This window comes from Sinocyclocheilus rhinocerous, unplaced genomic scaffold, assembly GCF_001515625.1.
Source record: "Sinocyclocheilus rhinocerous isolate Xijiao unplaced genomic scaffold, SAMN03320098_v1.1 scaffold576, whole genome shotgun sequence".
NCBI lineage: Eukaryota > Metazoa > Chordata > Actinopteri > Cypriniformes > Cyprinidae > Sinocyclocheilus > Sinocyclocheilus rhinocerous.
The window spans coordinates 552,533-577,868 of NW_015662167.1; the positions used below are offsets into that span (position 1 = coordinate 552,533).

The 25,336-nt window shown below is 36.4% G+C and overlaps 1 protein-coding gene across 8 annotated transcripts in view; it reads right to left on the minus strand.

Moving 5' to 3' along the window:
* LOC107727758 (pleckstrin homology domain-containing family A member 6-like) overlaps positions 1-25,336 on the minus strand; it is a 100,302-nt gene that overhangs the window by 51,155 nt on the left and 23,811 nt on the right. For 2 of the 8 annotated variants that reach the window (XM_016537731.1, XM_016537732.1), the window contains exon 2: positions 23,884-24,013. Coding sequence is in view for 6 of the 8 variants with exons in the window: in XM_016537728.1 (XP_016393214.1) it covers positions 11,737-11,771 (35 nt within the window). In the remaining 2 variants the exon portion in view is untranslated. Of the gene's footprint in view, positions 1-11,736; positions 12,118-23,883; positions 24,014-25,336 lie in introns of those variants that run through there. The other 6 variants (XM_016537727.1, XM_016537726.1, XM_016537728.1 and 3 more) reach the window with 5 other exon arrangements.

Here is a 25,336-nt window from a genome sequence, read left to right on the forward strand (position 1 = left end):
AACCCAACCGCTGGGTCAAAACAACCCAATAGCTGGGTTTGTCCCTTTTTAACCCAGCATTTTTTAGAGTGTAATATTATTTGAAAATACTCGAAATATGGGATTTAAAATGAAAAAAGATTTTAAAAATTAAAAGAAAGAAATACAGTTAAAATACAGAATTAAAAAAATTAAATAGTAACATTATTTGAAATGTAACATTTACAATTAACGTGAAAAAAGGGTTTTCTAAAATACATTTTTTAAAAGAAATACTTAAAAATATTTAAATATTTATTTAAAATAAATATATTTTAAACAAAAATACACAAAATATGGGATTTCAATTTTGATTTAAGGTTTAAAATGTAATTTTTTTTTTACATTTAAAATTTTTTTCTTAATTTTTCTTATTTTACTTTATTATTATTATTATTATTATTATTATTTAATTATATTAAATTTTCCATACTATTGCTTGGTCACAAATCAAATTTGTGACATTGACTATGTAAACTCTTTTGACAGTCTTATTTTTCTTGCTTCTATTGAAGCACAAGATGCTCTTTGTAACATCTTAAATCATGCAGGTTTTACACAAAAGTTTATGCAGCTCACATTCTGCTGTCATTAAAGCAAAAAAAAAAAAAAAAAAAAAAAAGTTCCTTAAAAGAAAACCCTAAAATGAACATACACTTTAAATTAATAATTTCTTTAAGAAATTTTCACTGAAATTGTCAGGCTGATAATAAAATTTGTAATGAAATTCATTGCATTAAAAGACAAAAATGCAACACAGAGTGATGTCAGACATTCAGACCTCACTGTATTTCAACTGTGTATGTCAGATTTAAGTATTTATTCCAGATTTGTGCGCTTAAGACATTTAAAACACACCCAACTACACGTCTGACAAGTTAACCCTGAACATCACCGCTGGTATTTCATGATGTCAGATCTACAGTGCTCCTGTAAAAGGACCCAGCGTGTTCTGGCTGCTGGTGTTCAGCACACTGACAGGTTTTCAGGTTTCAGCTGAGAGTAAAATCCAGCATTAGACCTGACAGTCTCTCGCTCCCCTGCCATAGAGAGAGAAACGAGAGGCATGGCACAGCGCTCTTAAGCTTCTCATCTCCCTGTCATAGCATCAGACTGGTCTGAAAAAGCATATTCATAGCAAAAGGGAGAGCAGCGAACTTCCTAGAATCACATTGGCTCATGGACCTTCATTAAACCATAAAGGGAGGATCAATTATGCATCTGTGATGTCACTTCTCCAGCACGTTGTTAAAAAGATGCTAATTAGATGGAGGACTATAATGAATGGGATGTGTGTGTCTGTGTAGTTAATGCTGCTCAATGTGAAAGCCCGCAGGTGATGGAGATTTACCGCTGATTACAGAACCGGCTTTTCTGACAAGATGCGTGTTAAATATCGCATGCGATTTATCGTGCAGCCCTAGTTTAAAACAAGAAAAACAATAAGGGGAAAAAATGTAATTCAAAACATTCTCTTCAAAACAGCTCTTATATAAGTTGAAAGGAAAACGTTTTCTTTTAAGGTTGGGATATTAAAGCTTAGGGCTTTAGGCAAAAAAAAGGATGGGAAACTTAAGCAACTTTGTTCTAAGAGAGTTTCAATATTTCTAAAGGAAAACACAACAGATACTGTATTTTATAGTGAAAAAAAGTGTGGGTGACCCAAGAGCAGCTTATAAAATTGCTGTCCTCAGGGGGAGGCATCATGGGAACTGATACAGGGAGTTTCCCACTACTTCCCTTCATGTTCTTCAAAGCTAAGGTTACATTTTCGAACTGCCAAGAGCTGCCTAGGGCTCCCTGTCTTCACCAAGTGTGATCTCATAGCACAGAGAAAGAGGAGAGAGCAAGAGAGAGGAAAGCAGCAGTAATAAAATAAAAGAGCAGAGGTGGGGAAATTTACCTGTGTCTAATTAATGATGGAGTCTGCGATGAGAATTGATTGTTAAGACTCACCCAAATGGATCAATGCACACTGGTGGAAAAGGGGTGCTGACAAAGCTTTCTCTCAGGACTATCCTATTGAGTATTGTGCTCAGTGTGGCATGAGACCGTCCATTAAAATGCTTTCCCCCTAATGTAACAGCATTTAATACCTGACATTAAAAAAGGAACAGTTCACCCAAACAGGAAAATCAGTTATCATTTACTCACCCTCATGTCGTGACAAACCCACATGCAATTTGTTTTCTGTGGAAAACGAAAGCAAAACATTTTGAATTATCTTTATGGAACTCTTTCCAAAATGACCATGACTCCAAAAAAAAAAAAAAAAGACAAAGCATATATGTGACCCTGGACCACAAAACCAGTCGTAAGAAGCATGGGTATATTTGTAGCAATAGCCAACAATACACTGTATGTGCCAAAATTATTGAATTTTCTTTTATGCCAAAAATCGTTAGGCTATTAAGTAAAGATCATATTCCATGAAGATATTTTGTAAATTTCCTACCGTAAATATATCAAAACTTAATTTTTGATTAATAATATGCATTTCTAAGAACTTCATTTGGACAAGGTGTTTTTCTCAATATTTTGATGTTTTGCACCCTCAGATTCAAGATTTTCAAATAGTTGCATCTCGGCCAAATATTGTCGTTCCGCAGATATCAGTATTAATGATCATTTTATACAAGTTCAGTAAAACAATAAGTGACTTACTTTTTAGACGTAACATTGCTTGTTTTTGCTCAATTTTGCCAACGAAAATAGTTCCAACAAAGATCACAGCACTGCTTTGCGTCTCTGAGCAATGGACGGTGTTTACTTATTGAATGAATCAGCTTTTTGAACGATGTGGTTGAATAAATGATTCAGTGTTTCACTAATTAACACAGTCAAATGCTTTGATTCTGAATGAATCAGTTGTTTGAATGAATCGGTTGAATCTCAGTTACAATAGCATACAAGTTTGGAACAATATGAAGGTAAATAAATAATGACCAAATTTTTATTTTTAGGTGAACTGCCCCTTTAACGCTCAGTCAGTCCCATTGGAATGAAAAGGTTTATGCTGCAAGCTATGAAATAATGAAACCCTAAAGCTATAAAATTTCCAATAAGCTCATCACTCAGACTTCATCACCTCCACTGTCTATTTGGTTTATTAATTTGATTGTTAGTAGTTTTACACAGCCTGCCACAGACTCAATAAATCATGAAATATTAAATATGCACACCTAAATGACGAACAAATCCCATGAGTGAAACTGGCTCCGGGCCACGAAAACACAAAGCTTTCATGACAATTCGGTAAAACGATTCACAGATCGGTCTTCCCTCCTGCCGCCCAGCAGAAGGTAAATCTGTCAGACACACCCTGATGACATCACCGCGGTGGAGAGTGATTAGTGCCCACTATCAGGTTTGCTGGCCGAAGCTTAAATCCATCTCCCTCCCCCTCTTCCACTTACTCTCTCTCTCCTTTTCTATTGGAAATGTACACAAACGGGCACTGCACTCTCCCTGACCAAGTCAAACAATACCTTCCAGAACATTGCTGAGCTATGCTTTCTTTTGTAACTGTGAGATTAATTGCTCAACAGTGCTTATGATCTTCCTGTAATTTCAGGTGGAACTGTGTTTACTTACGAAGAGACCTGGCAAAGGTTCAGACTCTACGCTGATATGTGCATTTATGATTCCAATAAAACAAGTTGCTTTATGATAATACTAATCATTATGTCACGATCTTCCTGTAATTTCAGGTGGAACTGTATGTTTACTTACGAAGAGACCTGGCAAAGGTTCAGACTCTACGCTGATATGTGCACTTATGATTCCAATAAAACAAGTTGCTTTATGATAATACTAATCATTATGTCATTAATGATCAGATAACTGCGCCACATCCCGGTGCTTCATTTAAACAAACAATAGGTGCCTCATTACAAAAGGAGGATCATACAAAGACAAACAGGCTCAAAAAGTTCTGTGATTACAGTTAAAGAGTTGTCAGAATGAATGAAGCAAGACTTCGCTGCCCTGTCTGAAGCAGAAATCAGTCAGGAGATGATAGAGGTGCAGGTGCTACAGTAAAATCAGATCAAGGGGAGATATGGGTAATCTAATCCTTCTGTTGGCAAAAATTCAACTCGGCTATATAACTGCTTTACAAGAGAATACTAGCGTGTGTAGATTTATGTCCATTGTTTTTCCAATATATACTGTACCGTTCAAAAGTGTGGGGTTGGTAAGAATTTGTAATGCTTTTTAAAGAACACAAAAACACAAAGTAATATTGTGAAATGTTACAATTTAAAATAGCTGTTTTCTATTTCAGTACATCTTAAAATGTAATTTATTCCTGTGTCAAATGCAAATTTTCAACAGCCTTTAGTGTCACATGATCCTTCAAAAATCATTCTGATATGCTGATTTGGTGTTCAAGAAAGATTTCTTATTACCATTATTATTATAAATTTTAGAAACAGTGCCGTTGTTATTTTATCAGGATGGATAGAAAGTTCAAAAGAACAGGATTATTTACATTAGAAATATCTTGTAATATTATACATTTTTTTACAGTCACTTCTGATCAATTTATGTGTCCTTGCATAATACCACAGCTGAATATTAATGTGTTTAGGCTAAAACAAAGATATTGAATAGAATACCTGAAAGTAAAACTTGTATATAAGTGTGCCTGTCTGTATCAATTTCCCTTTTCATTGTTGTCTACTTACAATAATACCTGCATAAAATAATTTACAGTATTATCCTATTCAAATTCAAAGCAAGTTTAACATTATTGTTGGTGATTCAACTAATGTCAAACACATTTGGACACAAGCAACATTTGAACACTATACTGCAATCAATCAATCAATAAATAGATAATAATATGTTGTATTGTTTTTACAATAATGTCCAATGGGCATTTTAAAACGTCCAGACTATATGTGTAATACTGTCAAAATAGATAAAAATAATAATAATAAAAATAAACTTTTGGAAAAAATAAAACTAGGATAAGATTAGAGGGAAAAGTTTAGGACTGTAGCGTCTGGACCAATCAAACACACAATTTTTCATTTGATTTAACAAATCAGTTATTCATTAGATTAACAAATAGTCACAGTCCCCTCACCCAATAAACTGGGTGCCAGGATGTCTGCAACGACACCAGGCCCCCCTGGTCCCCATGGCGACATTAGGGTTAAGCTAAAATGTAACAGATTTGTTTTGGTAAAATGTTCTCATTAGTCCTCTTGTAACCTCTTGTGAGTTGCAGGATCCTTCAACTTAACTAGGGTCCATCAAGGACCTTGTATACTCTTGAGACAAGAGATTAAGAATGAGGCAATATCCTTTTAGGAACACAAGGGAGTTAGCAAATCCCCAACCACAAGACATGGCTAAAGACTGAGACTGGGGTTAAGGCAAATAATGTAAGTACATATACGCCACCACAACTTCATACAAGGAATGTGTCCTTTGACCTGCATCTCAGACAGACAAACACAATTACAACTTCCGAGGAATCCAGATTTCAAAAGCACAAAACAACAGTGACACTGCATGGGGTGTCCGAAATGCACATAAAGAACTCAACAAGCTAGTTAATACTGGGTTTAAATTAGATTTGCCAAACTGAAACAAAGGCAAACTATCAATAAAAACAATTTAGTTTGATCAAACAATATTGTTAGGTTCCTGTTGCCAAAGGTGACAGCTATGTGGTTGAGTGCAGTTTTTAAAATGCATTTGGGACCAAATGTAGTAAAGCAATGGTTTATTTGGTTCATAAAAAGTCCCATTCCTTCCAAATTCGATTGCAAGTAACTGGCCACTTTTGTTTTTAGAAAAACCCATTTCATCTACCAGTGTGATGCTTGTAGTCAGTAAAGTATATTTTCATTTCTTTATCATTAACAATGTCTTAATATCATAGATAGATTAAATATTAAACACATTTAATAAATGTACTATTAAACACATAGGCGAGAAAATTAATTTTTAATAATTTTACTTAGTTTTGAGAATCTTTTGTGTCATTTTTGGTACACATGCAATGCACTAAATGCTAATATTAAAAACTGGTGATTTATTAAAAAATAATCAATTTTGAATACTAGACTACTAGAAGAAATAATAGTTATGCTTCATTTATTCAGATCCAAATCTCATACACATATGTTTCTATAATAATTATATCATCTATAATAATTTACAGATAAGAGCAGGAAATGTGCCGCGGTATTCAGTTAAAAAGGATTCAAATACACCCACGGCCTTGATAATTATTTCACATAATTTCCTCCTTGTGCTAACACAAAGCATTCTCTCTCTAGAGCTGAGGCTAAATAGAAACTGCTGATAATACAAAGAAAATTAATTTGACTGTGAAGAAACTTAAATAGATTAAATGCAGTTCAACAGCACAAATTAACCCGAGTCAATACTAGAAATAGTAATGTTCCAGGTTAACTAGGGCTCATAAGAACTTGGTTGAGTAAAAAAAATAGATAAATAAATAAGATCAATGAATCATGCATAACAAGCACACAAGACATCCCTCACAAAATATTTAACATGGTAGCTGCCAAAATCCTGTAGTTACTACTTATTGTTACTTGTTGGGGAAGTCGTGGCCTAATGGTTAGAGAGTCGGACTCGTAACCCAAAGGTTGTGGGTTCGAGTCTCATACTGGCAGGGATTGTAGGTGGGGGGAGTGAATGTACAGCGCTCTCTTCCACCTTCAATACCACGACTGAGGTGCCCTTGAGCAAGGCACCGAACCCCCAACAGCTCCCCGGGCGCCGCAGCATTAATGGTTGCCCACTGCTCCGGGTGTGTGTTCACGGTGTGTGTGTGTGTTCACTGCTGTGTGTGTGCACTTTGGATGGGATAAATGCAGAGCACTAATTCCGAGTATGGGTCACCATACTTGGCCACATGTCACGTCACTCACTCACTTACTACTGTGGAACTGTAATGCATTAAAATGTAATTTCCTTCAAACGATGTACAAAGCTTTCTGATACCTTCATTTTAAGACAGTAGTGGCTAATAATAACAAGTTAACACAGTTTAAATGAATTAACAGCAACTGCGATAACTACAAGATTCTGAGAGAAACTATAGTTACCATGGTACATTTTAGTATGAAAGTTAGAGTGTGGTAAGTGATTTGCAGAAACGTAGCACCCGATTCTATTTACACACTAATGTTCAAAACTAATGTTCCCTTGGTGATGACATCTATATCAAACTGAGCTAATTCTGGAAACAAGTGCTAATTAAGTTTCCATTCCAAAAGCATGAAATTAACACATATAGATGTATTTTTAGTTTGAACAAACTTTTTCATTCAATTACGTGCAATTCTGGATGCAGTGTTAAGTAATTAACATGCTCCCGGTGTATAGCACAAATCAAATGTTGACAAAACAAGAATTCACTCAACTATCAGAGGGAGTCTGATGGGATCTGCGTGAAATGTGACCCTGGACCACAAAACCAGACATAAGGGTAAATTTTTTGATGGTCCAGGGTCACAAATATGACAGAGTTGAAGTTGCTTCTTTGAGGAAACCTGTAATGAAAACTCAATTCAAGTTGTGCACAAACAACTAGTTGGTGGGCTGCCTGAATGACTAGTCACCTAAGGAATCCCTGTATAATTAGGCTGGTTTCAGGTTCACCTTACCCTGAACAGACAACTTTCTCAGGGGACATTTACAAAAGATTAAAGATTCCATCTTAAAGGGGTCATGAAGGTCATTGTGCTATAAAAACATTCTATAAGTTTCAGAACTCAAAACTGTCTTGTTAGTCTAAAAACAGCTTATATTGAAGCCAATCTGCCAAAACGACAGGTTTTGGAATGTGCCACGTTATGACATAACAGTGTGGCTAAACACCGCCTCCGCAGAAGATCATCAACACCTGCTTCTACATCACTGCCTGTTTAGCCCCGCCCAACAATTCGCGAACGTAGTAGGTAAATGACGAGAGCGGCAAATGCAGGTCTAATGATAAACTTCATTTGATGAACTTTATTTTTAATGAAGCGCCAGACCACGTCAGTAAGAACTTGGTCCTTTGTTCACTTCATTTTACTGTGGATTCATTTACAAACAAGGCACAATTTGATGCGGGGTTTTCAGAAAGACTGAAACTAAAAGACGGTGCTGTGCTGATTGGATAACGATGTCGCACCACATAAGTGAGTAACTGTTTTCATTTCGTGCTCACTATTGCTTTGTCTGTTATTACAGATCGTTTACATAACAGTGTGGCTAAACACCGCCTCCGCAGAAGATCATCAACACCTGCTTCTACATCACTGCCTGTTTAGCCCCGCCCAACAATTCGCGAACGTAGTAGGTAAATGACGAGAGCGGCAAATGCAGGTCTAATGATAAACTTCATTTGATGAACTTTATTTTTAATGAAGCGCCAGACCACGTCAGTAAGAACTTGGTCCTTTGTTCACTTCATTTTACTGTGGATTCATTTACAAACAAGGCACAATTTGATGCGGGGTTTTCAGAAAGACTGAAACTAAAAGACGGTGCTGTGCTGATTGGATAACGATGTCGCACCACATAAGTGAGTAACTGTTTTCATTTCGTGCTCACTATTGCTTTGTCTGTTATTACAGATCGTTTAATATGTACCGAGTATTTATGCATTTTTAACCTAAATCACAGCAGCATCCATCTACGAAGGATGTAAAACATGCCCAACTGTCAGCCAATCATAGCTGTGGGTGTTTACTTCCGAGTCTACAATCCACCACGTCTATTCAAACGCAGCGTTCTGATGAGAGGGGTTAAAAACAGGACAGAAAATAGCCTATTACTTCTAAATGATTGCTTTATTTAAGTAAAAATCTTGATAACATTATAAGTGGACATCAGAGAACAGTATAAAATAAAAAAAAATAAAAACCAAAGGCAGTTTATGACCCCTTTAAAAACACAATGTTCATTGTGGCATGGTCAGAAAACAGAATGAGAAGCAACAAAATGGCTAAAGATGTCAGTCTGTTAGTGCATGGCTGTAGCAGCAGTGTTTTAAAGGGGACAACTTTAAATTGATAAATTTATGATTTCATGCAGATTTGAGATCAGTACTGTCATGTCATTACACAGTAGAAGGGACTTAGAACTCAACTAGGAAAGCTGGAAAAGGTCAAACTGCTCCACAGGCAAGTGACATTGCAACCTAGATCACTCGCAAGCCAATCAGATTGGTCTTGGGCCATACAGCAGAAGTCCTATTTGTGCATCTGTTCCTGTGTCAGGTCAGAGAAGAACTAGGCCAAGCTACAATACAACAAAGACAGCAGATGCCACTCCTAGATAACCCACTATAGTAAGACTGCAGTGGAACATGAGAGATGATGACACACCTGGACTCAAACAGGCATTACTTTTTGTTTTATACTGGTTAAGGACGGCATGTCCACATTTCACATGATATATGTTGATAAGACTGCAATATGTGTTACGCACCTTGTGGGTGATGGCATTTAGACAAGTACGATACATTGAAACGATATATTCCTGACACTCCTGAAGCCTCAAGCAGCATTTCAAACCACTTGAATTTTTCTTTTTTTTCTGAGACGTAGTCTCTTGCACACACTCACACCAGCTGGAGAGGGGCGTTCCCAGAACATTCCTGAGCATAATACCACCTCCAGTGGGCAAAACACACTTTTTTCCCTTGCATATGTCCTCTTGGGTAAGGGTTTGCTGCAATCTTACAACAAATAGGATGTCTTGTGCTAACACTAGACCATTTTAAATCAAAACAAATTCCCAACAATACCTCTTAAGTCTTGCTGACCACTGAGCTTCAGGGAATGCTGGTCTTTCCACCCTTACAAACACTGTCAGCACACCTTTACTTAGGTGTAAGAGAACTGGCCACCTGTGTAGTCAAGGGATGCATTCCTCTTTTGGCATGATAGGACAAACAAAAGTATAGCACAGGGATGTCCAATCCTATTCCTGCAGGGCCACAATCCTGCAGAGTTTAGCTCCAATCCTAATCAAACACACCTGAGTCAGCAAATCAAGGTCTTCAGGATTACTAGAATCTTCTAGGCAAGTGTGTTTTGGGCAGATTGCAGCTAAACTCTGCAAGACATTGACCCTCTAGGAACAGGATTGGTCACTCCTAGTAGAGCATTCTGAACCTCTCCAGTCTTTAATTTCTGGGGTTCTTCTCAAGTCGGAGACAAAATGTCCTGCATGACACACAGACTGTTTAGAAACACAGAGTCTTTACTAGGCTTTATTTCTGCACCACTAGAATTATTGCTCTAAACTGCAAGTTGTTGCTCTTGCCTGACAGCACTTTCACGCTTTTAACTTTACTGTGTTTAAGTGAGGAAAATTCTTCCAGTCCACACCTCGGCCTGCCCTGTGTTTCCCAAGAGTAATCAGGACTTGGAGGTTCTTGTTCACGTCTGCAAAACTCTCCCTTTCCACAATTTCCCCATCTGGGAACAATGAGGAAAATCTCCATTTCCACTAAACATAGAAGTGAGCCATTATTGATAATGTTTTACAAGCAGGTGAAGGGTTAGGGATAGGTGGGGGCTCTTAAACCTGATAACCTTCTTAGTATCAAACAATAGAAACTCATTGTGAGTGTGCAACTTCTTCCACCAGGTTCAAGAAGACACAACTTAAGCTGGTACTTGTGTTTTAAAGCATGTTAGCTGGTCCAGGCTGGTTATTAGTTGGTTTAGGCTGGTCGACCAGCCACCAAGACACCTTAAGGCTGATGAGCAATTTTGGGTATGAAAAAAATGGGTAACAAATTTGTATCTGGATACTTTAGATCAATCGTGGGCCCTGTCTCTCACCTGGTTGCCCGTTAACGGCAACATTAAACAAAGTTGCCCTGCATCATTGCTCAAAAAGTTGCCCTGTGTATCATCAGCCTAAGGTGATGAGCTGGTCTGTTCCTGGTCCAAGATGGTCTATCAGCTAATGACTATTTTGACCAGCTAATGACCCCATTTCAATTACCCCATTTCAAAACATAGCAACCAGCTTAAACTGGATTTTCCAGCAGGGACTACTGAAGGGAGTGTCCATGCAACAAAAATAATCTCAGGTGATCACAGTAAAAGAAAAGCTATTTAAAGAAAGCTATTCAAGGATAAAACGCTTCAGCTAACATACAAAAACACAAAGCACTGAGCAAATATACTATACTGGTATGGGACACATTCAGAATCCAACTGTTTATCCGATAACATCAAAAGAGACCAATGCTAAGTTTATGCATGAATGAAATGTAAAGGAAGTCTTGGAAGTAAAGCCCAAACTTCACTTGAGCTTTAAAGTAAATACCATGTACCCTCACTAGGGTTGCAAAAAGGTGGAAAATTTCCAGTAAATTTCTGAAACATTCCAGAAATTTTGGAAACGTTCCAGGATTTTCTTTTAATATTCCAGGGATTTTTTGGAAAGTTTCCTGAAATTTACCGGAAATTTTCCACCCCTTTGCAACCCTAACCCTCACGCTGTAAAATCGTAAGATATTTGTTGTGGTCCTATATTCCAGGCTTCTGGATCCTGCAGAAGCCCCATGCCCCCATTTTTCATCTATCCACACACATACACAAACACATGGTCTCACTCTTGCTTCCAAACCAGACATTGTCCAAACAGCCTAGCACAAAGTACAACCTCTGCACCACTGGCATTAAATAGAAAACAAAACCAAAACTTTAGATGACCTACCTCACTACGCCTTTCTCCGGCGTGTCCTCTTTCATTCTTCTATCGGATCCCTAATCGGTATATTGTTCTCTACTGCTCCTTTCGCCTTCGTTTTTATCCTCTCCAACTTTCTCTCAACTCTCACTTTGTCCTTCTCCACGCTATACCTCTCTTTTTGTGTCGACTGTTGAACCAGAGCCAGGGTCCAGGGGCCAGAATGAGTGGAATTTAAACAAGAAAAGCAGAAACAATCGCTTCTTTGCGGGTAATATCTTTTCTTTTTCCTGCAGCTGAACTCGCGCTCACATATGGATTACATTCCCAGGGAGGCAGCCAGCTGGATTTAAGCACAGTGGCATTCTCTCTCTCCTTCGCTCTCACTCCCTCTCTCGCTCTCCTCTACAAATCCCCCCACAGCACAGCCCCTGCATGCTCCCTCATTTCTGCAGTTGTTTCTACTCTAATCATTTACTCTGATTGGAGCGGCGGTCCATGCTTTAACCCTTTCGGTGGCCTCCTGACACTTATTCCTCATGGGTTAACAAAACAAAGTTCTTACTCCTGGATTGCTTTGTACTATCAACCTGATGGTGGAAGTGAACACTGATTCAGTGCTAATGGGCTGCAGAATGTTATATAACATGGTGAAGTAGGGCAATCCATCTGAGGTTTGGATGGACTATGCCGTGCTAGGGCTTCTCAGCAATCAATTATCATAGGTTTGCGGGAGTGTAATCATGTCCTGTCCAAACTCTTCATGCTCAGACTGTCTGCTAAAGGTTGAAGTGAACAGGTGATAAGACACGCTAACGTTTGCCAGTTTTGACGTTAAAGTTGAGATATAAAGGGGTGAATATCACCACTTTAGCAGTATTTGAGCATAAAAACCTGGGTCTTATGTACTAAATGTGCAGAAACAGTACAGTGTACATTATGTAAATAAAGTAATTTCCATTATTTTAACTCAAATATGTCTTCCAGGAAAATATTAAAGTTATTGAGAATATCTTATTCAGTAAATGCAATGCTAGTTACCTGGTTAAACTTTTCAGCTATGTTTGCACTATTATTACCTCATTTACCCAGCCCTAGTTAAAGGTATAGTAAAAAATTGCAAAAATATGTCAATATCAACTCACTCTATGGTCGTTCCAAGCCTGTATGACTTTTTCTTCTGTGGAATACACAAAGAAGAATGTTCTTTTTTGCGGAATGTTCTTTTCCATACAATAAATGTGAACTGTGACCAGGAGCTGTCTAGTACCTAAAATGACAAAAGAACAAAAGGCATAAAAGTAGCCCAAATAATGTACACTATATTCCAAAATTGCATTCAGCATTCATTTTGGCCGTTTGCTCGTCAGCTCCTGATTTGCATAATTTAGTGATTCAGGCACTAAAACAACACTGACAGAGCATGCAAATAAATTCTTCAGGTTTTTATTTGTATTTTTATGGACTCCTTTTTAATGGTTAAATTAAATTGTATTAATCAAAAAGCATGTCTAATTAATTAAAATCATGAAACTTAAACAATTTAACATCAATTTATTAAAAGTTTAACAAATATTACATGTTTAGGGCCCTATGAAATGTTTTATTTTTTTCCAACCTTATGTTTTATTGTTACCAAATTCTGTTTTAGCATGTCTAATTATTTGAAAGCATAAAAACAAGTATCATTTATTCTTACAATAGCCTTATGATTTTTTGCTCAGAAATTCTGTGTTGTGTATTTACATTTTTTAAGGCATAAAACATTCATTTAATCTATCTTTTAAGTAGCCGGCAGGGGAAACACTGACACCCCTAGGGATTATTATTACTGTTAGGCCACACACCTAATAATTATTGTAATGTGTTGTATTTTAAATTTTCTGGCCTGCAATGTTCAGTTATAATCATACAGTGGTTATTTCATTCATTTGTAATTATTGGATCAGAATGGGCTGACTTGTGCTTAACAGGATGTAATGTTTCTAAGGATTGCTCCATAACTACAAGCCAATACTAGCTACAGTTTATAAGCTAATGAGTTTTGGCAACAAGTATTCTGGCCCTTCAAGAATTCCAAGGTCAAAGCACAGTTTATTTACAACTGTGCAGATTGATACATTAATGGATGTTACCATTTTATCAGTCTTCTACTGGTTTATCAGCTGTGTACAAGTCAGTGAGAACCAGCTCTACAAAGTTTCTTTTTACTCCCTTACTCCTCACATACTCAGTCCTAGTTAAAGGAAAAATTCTCAGAAAAATGAATGTTCATCATGTACTCATTTACTGTTTTTAGTTACTTTTTGCTCCTGGTTACTGTTTACTATCATTATATGGAAAAGAGAATCATGAACATCTTGCCTAATATGTAATATGACAAAAAAATCATTCGGATTTGGAACATCACGAGGATGAGTAAATGATGACAAACGTTTTTTGTTTTTATTTGCTGAACTGTAACTTTATGTCCATCTCTGATTCCTAGAAGTGGTTGCAATTTTCACATATAAGGCCTCTGTCCCAGCTCTTCATTCCCAAAAAAAACTTCTAATGAAGACTGTCCTCATAACTCATCCTGGCGTCTGATAGCCATGCATGTCCTATTAGTGCATGTAATGTGGCCACTTGTTTTCTAAAATGCTCAAGCTGATATACAGACAACGCTGTCACAGTGTCCATGCCGTATCATTGCACATTCCTCAATGACACTCCGTCCATCTTATCAGACACTCTGGCTGCCTTCTCGCAAACATTTTAGGTTCAAGACAAGGGAGTCAGGCAAAACAGGCCAGAACATCCCAAAACCCAGCTGGCTCTCAACAGGATCAGTATAAATGCAGAATTTTGCTTTTAATGGAGTCTTGTCTTATGAAAAACTGCCCCATCTGACTTATGTGAGATTTAAAAGCACAGGAAGCCACAACAACAACAAAAATTGATATGTTGCAAAAATGTAACTTTTTTTTTTTTTAATGATGTGCAAAAATGTGAAAAAACAACCATTCTCTTGATCTACCTTTATGCCCATGGGGTTTCACAGGTTCTCAGTAAGATATCAAGCATTTATTCAAACCCCTTTGAAATGTCGTTCATAAATGCAATGTCCTATTCATGAACAAATCATTGTTTTGAATTGGATCCTTGCAATGAGTTTTTCCCGTTCACAAAACCAGTCTGAATGATTTGCTAAGGAATCAAAATGATCCAGTTCTTTGATTTTACAATATAATTTTACAGCTGAAGAGGAAATGTTTTCATTAAAAAGAAACGGTCACACAAAGCTTTAGAACACTCGGAATATAGTGCACAGGTATAGTGCACACTTTTATGATGATTTTATGGTGCTTTAGCACAATTTTAAGAGCTTGAAAACTTCACTTGCCATTTATTATAATCACATGGAAAACAGCAATCAGCACAGTCTTCAAAATACCTTCTTGTATGTTCCAAGAACAAATGGAGTAATACGGGTTTGGGACATGAAGATGAGTAAATAACAGAGATTTAATTTTTAGATGAACTGTCCCTTGCTCTAATTTCATTTGAAAATCCAAACAGACTGGCTTTAGAGCATGCGTTCAGTCACCAGCCCTGCAATGCTTTAAGACAGGTGGCTTATTTATGCTTCCCTGGTCACCATGGAGTTAGTGCCAGCTCTCTAGTCTTGCACAAACACACATTTATATTAGAAATGGACGATGTGTGTGTGTGTGTGTGTGTGTGTGTGGATAATGGGTGCGAGGGAAACATCGTTAAGCTGTATCTTTCTATTATAAATATGATCAAACTAAAGACTCTTTGGAGATATGAAGGATGCAATACTAGGTACTCAAGATTCTCATGAGATTGAGCAAAACTGTGCGTGTTATGTCCACTTTAATGAAAACAAAAAAGGCTGTTAAGCTACAAAGTGACAACAGAGTACAATAAAATTATCATAAAAATGATAGAACTTGACCCTGTATTCTAATTCTTCTGAAGACAACATACCAAGTTTATGAGTTCATAAATGCAATGTCCTATTCATGAACAAATCATTGTTTTGAATTGGATCCTTGCAATGAGTTTTTCCCGTTCACAAAACCAGTCTGAATGATTTGCTAAGGAATCAAAATGATCCAGTTCTTTGATTTTACAATATAATTTTACAGCTGAAGAGGAAATGTTTTCATTAAAAAGAAACGGTCACACAAAGCTTTAGAACACTCGGAATATAGTGCACAGGTATAGTGCACACTTTTATGATGATTTTATGGTGCTTTAGCACAATTTTAAGAGCTTGAAAACTTCACTTGCCATTTATTATAATCACATGGAAAACAGCAATCAGCACAGTCTTCAAAATACCTTCTTGTATGTTCCAAGAACAAATGGAGTAATACGGGTTTGGGACATGAAGATGAGTAAATAACAGAGATTTAATTTTTAGATGAACTGTCCCTTGCTCTAATTTCATTTGAAAATCCAAACAGACTGGCTTTAGAGCATGCGTTCAGTCACCAGCCCTGCAATGCTTTTAGACAGGTGGCTTATTTATGCTTCCCTGGTCACCATGGAGTTAGTGCCAGCTCTCTAGTCTTGCACAAACACACATTTATATTAGAAATGGACGATGTGTGTGTGTGTGTGTGTGTGTGTGTGTGTGTGTGTGTGTGTTGCGCGCAGGTCTGTCTGTCAGAGGTGTGTGTGTGTGTAAGAGAGAGAGTGACCAAAATGCTGATATGTAATTTTGTTGCAAACAAAGTACTGGTGGTACCATACGGTAATACCGTGAACAATATTCATGTACCATGGTATTTCAAAGTACCATAGTTTAACAAGTCAAGCTGTTGCAAGCAGAATTTGATCAGTTTCTGTGCCAAAGTTGAATTGTGGACTGTGTTCCTATGTTTTGCTAAGGAATCAAAATGATCCAGTTCTTTGATTTTAAAATATAATTTTACAGCTGAAGAGGAAATGTTTTCATTAAAAAGAAACGGTCACACAAAGCTTTAGAACACTCGGAATATAGTGCACAGGTATAGTGCACACTTTTATGATGATTTTATGGTGCTTTAGCACAATTTTAAGAGCTTGAAAACTTCACTTGCCATTTATTATAATCACATGGAAAACAGCAACAAGCACAGTAAATAATAGTAGAATTATGTATAATATAACAATAACATAATACAATTTGCTGTCATTTTCTGTAAAAATCTATACATGTGCGAGTCCACACAGACTGGCTTTAAAGCGTATGCTCAGTTACCAGCTCTGCAAAGCTTTTAGACAGGTGGCTTATTTATGCTTCCCTGGTCACCATGGAGTTAGTGCCAGCTCTCTAGTCTTGCACAAACACACATTTATATTAGAAATGGACGATGTGTGTGTGTGTGTGTGTGTGTGTGGGGATAATGGGTGCGAGGGAAACCAACAGAGGGACAGGGCAACACTGTGAGGACACTCTGTTTGCTCTGGTTACATAAGCATAACCACATGCAAATGTCCACACACACAGTCAACATACAATCTGTTCATAAGGAAGAAAAGTAGCTAGACAGGATCAAATACAAAGGACCTGACATCGATCTAGCGTACAAATGAAACCCTGCAGAACGTTTTATCTACAGTAGCCTACAACCAGAGGCAAATATTTGAGCACAGCAGGGGGAGATTTCTCAGAAATGATGTGATCCGTTATTCCAGTCCATTTATGTCTGCGATGTCTCAAAATGAGGAGTCTAGAGTGCTTCCACCTTCGGCACTAGCCAAGGTCGGGCTTCGACCTGGCTCTTTGACTTTATCAAGAGGGAGTCAACACAGATGGCCAGTCACAGACGCACAAACAATCACACACATACTCACACTTCGAGTCCTTTCAACACAGGAGATAATCCGAGGCACACGCATGCTCGGGCGAGGCCCGCTGGGGAATGTTATTTATCGCTATTTGTCCGACCACACAGCAGCTTGATTCATTGCCTAGGGTCTAACGTCTCGTAAGACCCACAAATCTCCCCCTTCTTGGGCCAATTAAAACATTCCAGCACCACAATCCTTTGTTTTCATTCAAGACCATTAACTTGTAATTTACCACTAATCTGTAAACCGACACAACCACAAGCATCTCAAACCGTAGGGTACAAAACTTTAAAGGCATTTTCTCAGTCACTGGTGTTGACAAACTGAAAACAAGAACAGTTTAATGCCATTTGTCATAAGTTTGTTTCTCATTAGCCATCAGAGAATTTATTGGGCCACACTTTGATAGGATGGAAGGATGAAACGGGCCACAGAAAGACCCATTATCCCAAGCCTAAGCGAGACTAAAATGGAACAGGTACTGGCAGGTTCCATGAACAAGAGGAATTTAGGTTATTTGTATGCCACTTACACTGAGTAAACCGCTGGGCAAAGAGCACTAAACCTTTTATCTTATCAATGGTGGCACTAATTTTGGAATCCCTAGTGAGGCGTGAGCTTGCAATAAAATGCTGATAACCAGCTAGAGACTAAAGGAGCATGAGAGAACAGAATGTTACTGACCAACTCTAAAATATTATATTGGTTATCTTCAGCTCCTCTCGTTTCAAATTAGCCTTAGTTTGGACACACTTTTTTCATATTATTATCTTGAAAACGTTTTTCTTTAATGGATGAGCTGGATCGGATAGTTAAGGAAAACAGCAAGTGGCCAGCATGCATGGAAACTCCTCCAATAATGTTTAAAAAGCATCCCAGAATGTACCTCATGAAGCTGTTTACTAAATAATTACCGTTATGTTACAGCATTAATTTACCTCGAAGCTTATAGAAAAGAAGGCCTAAGTATTTTTTTTTTATAAAATTAAATAACTTGGATATTATAAAGAAAAATAAAATAATGTTTAATAAATAGAATTTTAAATATTTAAAAAAATAAATACAAATATTTTTTAAAATAAACATTTTATAAGCAGGGTATATTTACTGACTTTGGCCAGAAAAGCTGCGATAGGCTCCAGCATCCTGCAACCCTACATAGGACAAAATAAAATAAAACAATAAAAAAAAAAAATACAATAAATAAAACCATAACATAACAACAAAATAAAATAAAATAATTAATTAATACACTTAGTTCCAATTATATTTTTGTTCAAACTGAATTAAAAAAAAAACTCTGTGAAAGCACACACACTTCCTCGTTATGCTTAACGTCGACACCCTGTGGCCATATTGCAAGAATAACTCCACTGTCTCTCTTGATAAATAGAGATCACATTAATTGCACTCTCTGTTTTCATGAGGGAAACCATTCCTTGGCAACGATTCAGAAACAACATGTGGTGAGATAAAGAAAAAAAAATGAAATAATGAGCTCTCTGTAATTTTTAATCCAGAATCCTTCACAGTGACCAGGTCAGGTTAGTAGCAGTTCATAGGAAATGATTAAAAGGATTTCTCCATGGACTGGAAAATGATTAGAAACAGCCATGTCCAGATGGATGAGGTTCCATCTCTGGGTGTAGGTTTGTTTTGGAAAGCTCATGTTTGTTCGTGCGTATTAGTGGCTTGTATAAGTCACATGTGCAAGTTAAAAAGATCTCAACACATCTCTCCCGATGACATCCGGCCATGTTTAGACAAAGGTGCATTCTCTGTGTCTGACGTCTCATCAGAGAGGTATTTAACTCTGTCCTGTGGCGAAATACTGGAGGTGTGATTAACAGGTCTCTACAAGCAACACAACTAAATTCCTCCAGAAAATTTTGGACCAGGTTTCCCACTCAACCTTATTGTAACCTCTTTTGACTACTGTTTTTATGACTACTATGAATTCAGACATACTACTCTTTCCACATGCTGTAAAAATGTTCATAATTAAACGGTTAAAGGGTGTAAAAATGCTATGCAAGTACGTTTTCAGAAATGTTACTTACTATATATGGTAAAACTGTGATAAATCTAACAGGACATTCATTTTACAGTAAAATACTGTCAAATTTAAAGTTTTGGGAAGGTAAAAATGTGCAGGTCATCTTATGATTTACAGTACAAAAAAACATCAATTGACATTCCCAGAATTCCACCACATTTGATGGTGTTTCATTTAAATAATTGTTTATTCTAAATAGTTTTGTTGTCAGTCATAAATATAAAGCAATATATAAAAATTAACAGCAATATTGTGAAATATTTAATAATTTAAAATGTCTTGATACTTTTTAAAAGTAATTTATTCATATTTATATAACCTTTAAAAATGTACAAATAATTTTATAAACTGTTAAATGTGATATTTAGCAAATCTCAAAATGAATATCAATTTTCATACTTTGTTTTATGGTACTTAAGTAAGGTACTTTTCAGTATATAATATTTCAATATTTCATTATTATATAATATTTCATCATTAATGAAATATACTTTATTTGTTTTACAGTGAGGGTTGGTTTAATATGAACAAGTATTCATTTACAGCAACATTCTGTGTAGCATAATGATCATAACAGTTTCCCCACTGGACACCTGCCAAAATGATCTCTATGCCAGCAGAGAGCAAGTGCAGGACCACTGAAAGAGCAGTTAAACTGGCCAAAGCGGTTCACAGAACAAAGGAACCATATCACTAAAGCACCAAAAAGTCAACCCACTCTCCCGAATCCCTGTCTGATATGACTTCCTGCGCCCCACCTCGTCTTCTGCTCCCTCTCTTTCATATTAGCCATCTAAATGATGCACCAGAGACAGAGGTGGGAGGAAGTGACTTGTGCAGACAGCACACAGATACTGAAGGCTCTAATTTACGCTGTGTGTGTGCTGGATGGGGGGACACACCTATGGAAACTGGCTATTGCTAATAATGCTGTGGCTAATTAGGACCCCAGATGGCCCTTGCGCAGTAAATCAAGAACAGACGATACAAGTTGCCGTTTCACCTCACAGCATCAGCCCTTTATTCCAGACTGTGTTCTTTGTTGGACAGCAGACTTTTGCCTTGTTATTTAGTCCTGGCTTTTTTTTTTTTTTATCTCTGTCTGGAATCTTTATGACTCACAACCCTTGCAAGCAAATACTGTGATATTGGTAAAGCTTTTGATGCTATTCAATGGTAATACTTGGTTACTTTTAAATATACTATTTTCACCGATCTTTTACACAGTACTTCAAAACCCATAACATTCTAAATGTATTAACATAACAAAAACATAAAAAATGTATAATACTGCTCCTCCATATTTAAGAAAATGAAACGATAGTTGATAAACAATTGTGTGAATTTCATTAATACATATCTGGGTCATATTTCACCTCAAAATAAATCTAATAATAATAATAATAATAATAATTGTATTGTTATTAATAATAAAACGTTTTTTGTTGTTGTTTCATTGTTTATTATTAATTCAGAGATATATAACAATTTAAATTTACATTTAGTCATTTAGCAGACAATTTTAATATGTGTAATTATATAAGTATAATATTTTATACATTTCCTCCAAAATTCTCACTACCGCAATGCATACTTTTATTAAAACTAAATACATTAAATACATTAAACTAAAAATTGAAAGTAAATACAACTAAATAAATTCAGCACAACAAAAGCTGAATTTAATTTTGACATTTAATTTTTTGCATTACAGTAATTATGACACATTACAATAAGCTTACAATGACATAAAGGGGGGTTAAATGTCCTCGACTCTCATGAAAATAATATCAAAATAATAGTTTTTAAAATAATATTAATTTCCATTATGCAAGAAATATCTTAATACTATGTATTTTAATTAAATATGCCCTACATATTTCTTTTATGAGATTCATACAATAATTCAACAACTCTTCTCATCGACTTAGATATGCTAAGACATTTTCTTATCTGCTTGATATGCTGAAACTGTCTTGCTTGGACAGTTTCTTGGCAATTTAGTTTGTGATATTCACCCAATTAGGAGAAAAGTGGTAAAAGCTTTCCTTGAAAAGTCTAAACTGCCTTCAGACTTTGTGTGCTGCAAGGGTGTTTTGGGAAAAGGTGTGTCTAAATGAGCTTTTATCTCCTCATAAACTCAGATAAACATCACACTCCCACACTGAACACTGAAGAGCCCTTAGACACAGGACACAAGTGGGGTATTCATCCCCTCTCCCGTCTGTCATCTTCAAGCTTTTTGTTCACCTCTCCTGATCCGTCGGCCAGTGCCAAGTCTGTCCATCCAGACACCGAGGCAACTATTCACCCTGCGCTAGTCACGTTGAGGGTCGCCAGCCTGGTCCAATCTGACAACTGCCACTGCCAAACCAACTTCTGCCAGCTGACTTCTGCCATAGCAACAATGCTAAAAAGATCATATATTAACATGCAATTACAGCAAGGGTGGAGCGTTGAAACCTCTGCTGTTGTGGATGCAAAAGTTAGGCTTTATAACCCAAACTGCACTGCAAGCGGTTTACATAGGATGCTTTATAACTTTCAGCACAGTTCTCAATGTTTAATTTATGTATTTTCTGCAGATGATGGCAGACCGCCCATCACAAATTAGCATCTTTGCATTTCCCTCAAAATCCAAATATAGCGTAGAAATTAGCAAGTCTAAAATTCACATCAGCGCCACAGTTTCACCATGTGCTACTAAGCTAAAATTAAGTCCAGGAGTTTATGGTCTGCCATTTAAATTTTTAAGCTGCCTCGTGGCTTATTGGGTTTGAACCCAGAATGGCAGGATGTATATCAACATCAACAACAACAACAACCCTTCTGCCAGTTTTTAAATCAGTTTGTTTTCCAGATTTTGGAATATACCGCAGTCACAAAACAGGTGCTTGGTCCTCGCCAGAAAAGAGTAAATCAATTAGCAGGGGTTGGTGAAACACCGTTCAGGAATGATTCACGTTTATAATTAACTGTTTTTGCTTGGTTTGCGGTGATGAGGGCATATTTCTGTTGCGTGCTGCACACCTGGGCATCTGGATGACCTCAGACAACATCTGTCTTAGCATGTGTGTTAGCATGTATCTTCACTGTATGTCATCTGTTTTTGCTGCCTTTAAGCTAACCTGATGAATCATAACTTAAAATCAGTTCATCTGTGCATAGGGATATTGTAGTTAACACTAAAACATTAGAAAATGTGTTTATTTAAATAAAGCTGACATAATACAAAATAAAATATATATAAATTTAAATATAAATATATAATAATAATAATAATTAATAATAAGTTATTATATATTATAATATATTAATATTATTATGATGATTATTATTATTATTATTATTATTATATAATATATGATTTTTTTTTTTTTATGTTGTCTCGGCCACAAAGTGGAAAAACAAACAAACAAATAAATAAATAAGCTGAAGCAGTAAAATAAGTAACCTTAAAATAATAAAATCTAAAGCTAAAACTTAACCTAAAACTGAACTAAAATCTTAAATAAAATAAAACTTGAATACTGAAATGAAGCTGAAATCAAATAAAATATAAATATTAGATGAAAGGCTTAAACTAAAGGAAAATGTCAAATGCTGTCTTGGCAACTAACTGAAAAAAGTTGAAGCATTAACATTAGTAACTGAAATTAATTTTAAAAAAATCAAACTAAAGCTAAAACTTAAACTTAACTAAAACTAAAATGAAAACTAAAATAATTTAACCTTGAAATATAATAATAATAATAATAATAATAAATACTAAAAATTAAACTAAAATTACAGTGAAAACTGAAATATAAAAACAAAAGATAAAGGTCATATGGATAAATAGTATATAAGTAATACTAAAACAACACCGATATGTTGGATCTTTTAGATCACTTCTAGGAAGTCCTTTAAGTGTTTGCATTCACTCTTCATATGCTCATGTCTAAACACATCATATCTTCCATATTTACCCTAGATCTGCAAGATATTGTTTTTTGTAAGACAGGAAACATTTGGACTAGCCTCTTCTGGTCTTTAGACAATGCATCCAAACCACCTTCTCCGTCTAGACACCTTGTATCCCATATCGAACACACACACACACACACACACACACAAACTCGCATGCACCTATTGATTGCCTCACATCCATCCTGGAGCTAGCAACTGAGAAATGACAGAACAGAAACCAGCCATTTGGATGGAGGAAGAAGGACTTTCCCTCTCTTTTCCCACCCATCTAGAGATTTCACAGAATAAAGAGGTGATCCTACCTTGCTGGGAGTTTTTGTGGCTGAGAATCGTCTCTGTTAAGTCCTTGCAATGCGCTTCCTTCACTGCCTCCCTCTCTTCTCCTGGTTACTGTGCTCCTGAAGCGTGGTGGTGTGGTCTGAAGGGGGGTGGCTAGCAAAGAGAAAGAAAGGGAGAGGGTGAGTGAGTGAGTGAGAGAGAAAGGGAGAGCAAAGAATCAAAAGCTCCAGGGTAAAGACGGCGAAACTTGAAACCACCGGTGGCCCTCAGACAATCATTTCCCCCTCTCCTTTCTTTCTCCTCCACTCATCAACCTCAGAGTAAATCCCTTCCTGGTGCGTAAGAACAGCTATTTTTCCCCTCCAATCTAGATTCGATAAAGAAAATGAATAGGAGAATTGGACATCCAGCTGGGCCGTACGTAAAAATAGAACCTGTAAGCCAACTTCCTTTTTTAAACATACTTGCACACAGAAATGCAGCACTTTTCATTTTCCCACACTCGGTTCCCTCTCGTAATAGCATGATTCTTCCAGAGAGAGAAAGCCATGGCAACATTTTGTAATAACGGGAAAGGGCTGAGGTCAGGTGCACTGTGGCCGGCCATGAGAGAGTGTCTGACTGAGCATTAGTGGAAGGCTAACAACCATACTAAAGACAACGGTCTCCTGAGAGGCATGGAGGACTTGGATATAGGTGGTGATTACACAGCACACTTTTCATCATCTTCTCGCTCCCTCTGTGTGCTTTTCATTGTTTCTCACGTGCCTGTGCACGCACAAAAAGACATGAACTAAGCACACACACACGTTTTTTTATTTCATACAGGCCCCCTGTGCAAAAACACCCAATCAGTTTTGTGAGAATGTGCAAAGCCAAATAACACTAGAGAGAAAAAAAAAACATAACATTTTATCAAGCTTATATGGGGTTTGAGTTACAAATACTGGGAAATTTCAATCTACATTTATTTATTTAAAAAAAAATTCTGGCCAATATAGAGAGGTTGAAGATTTCATGCTATGGCTGATAACCGATAAATGATCGATATTAAAATTCTACATAGCATTGTATTTATTTATTGTTGTATTCTATTTAGTTCAAATAAAAAAAAATAGTAAATTAAAAACAGTTGTTTTTAAATGCAACAAGTGAATTTAGGCATCACATTACAGTATGATGTGCAGTACAGTATAAAAATGGATATTTTGAGAACTGCTACATTTTTTATAGTAAATTAGACTTTTAAATCTTTAAAGATTATATAAATAAGAAAAAAAAATGTTTTAAAATACATTAACAGTTATTTTAAACTGCAATAATATTTCGTATTATATATGTTTGTTTGTGTGTATTTTCAATCAAATAAATGCACAAATGCAGGCTTGCTGACCATAAGAGACTTAATTAACAAAACATAACATAACATAACACAATATAATATAATATAATATAATATAATATAATATAATATAA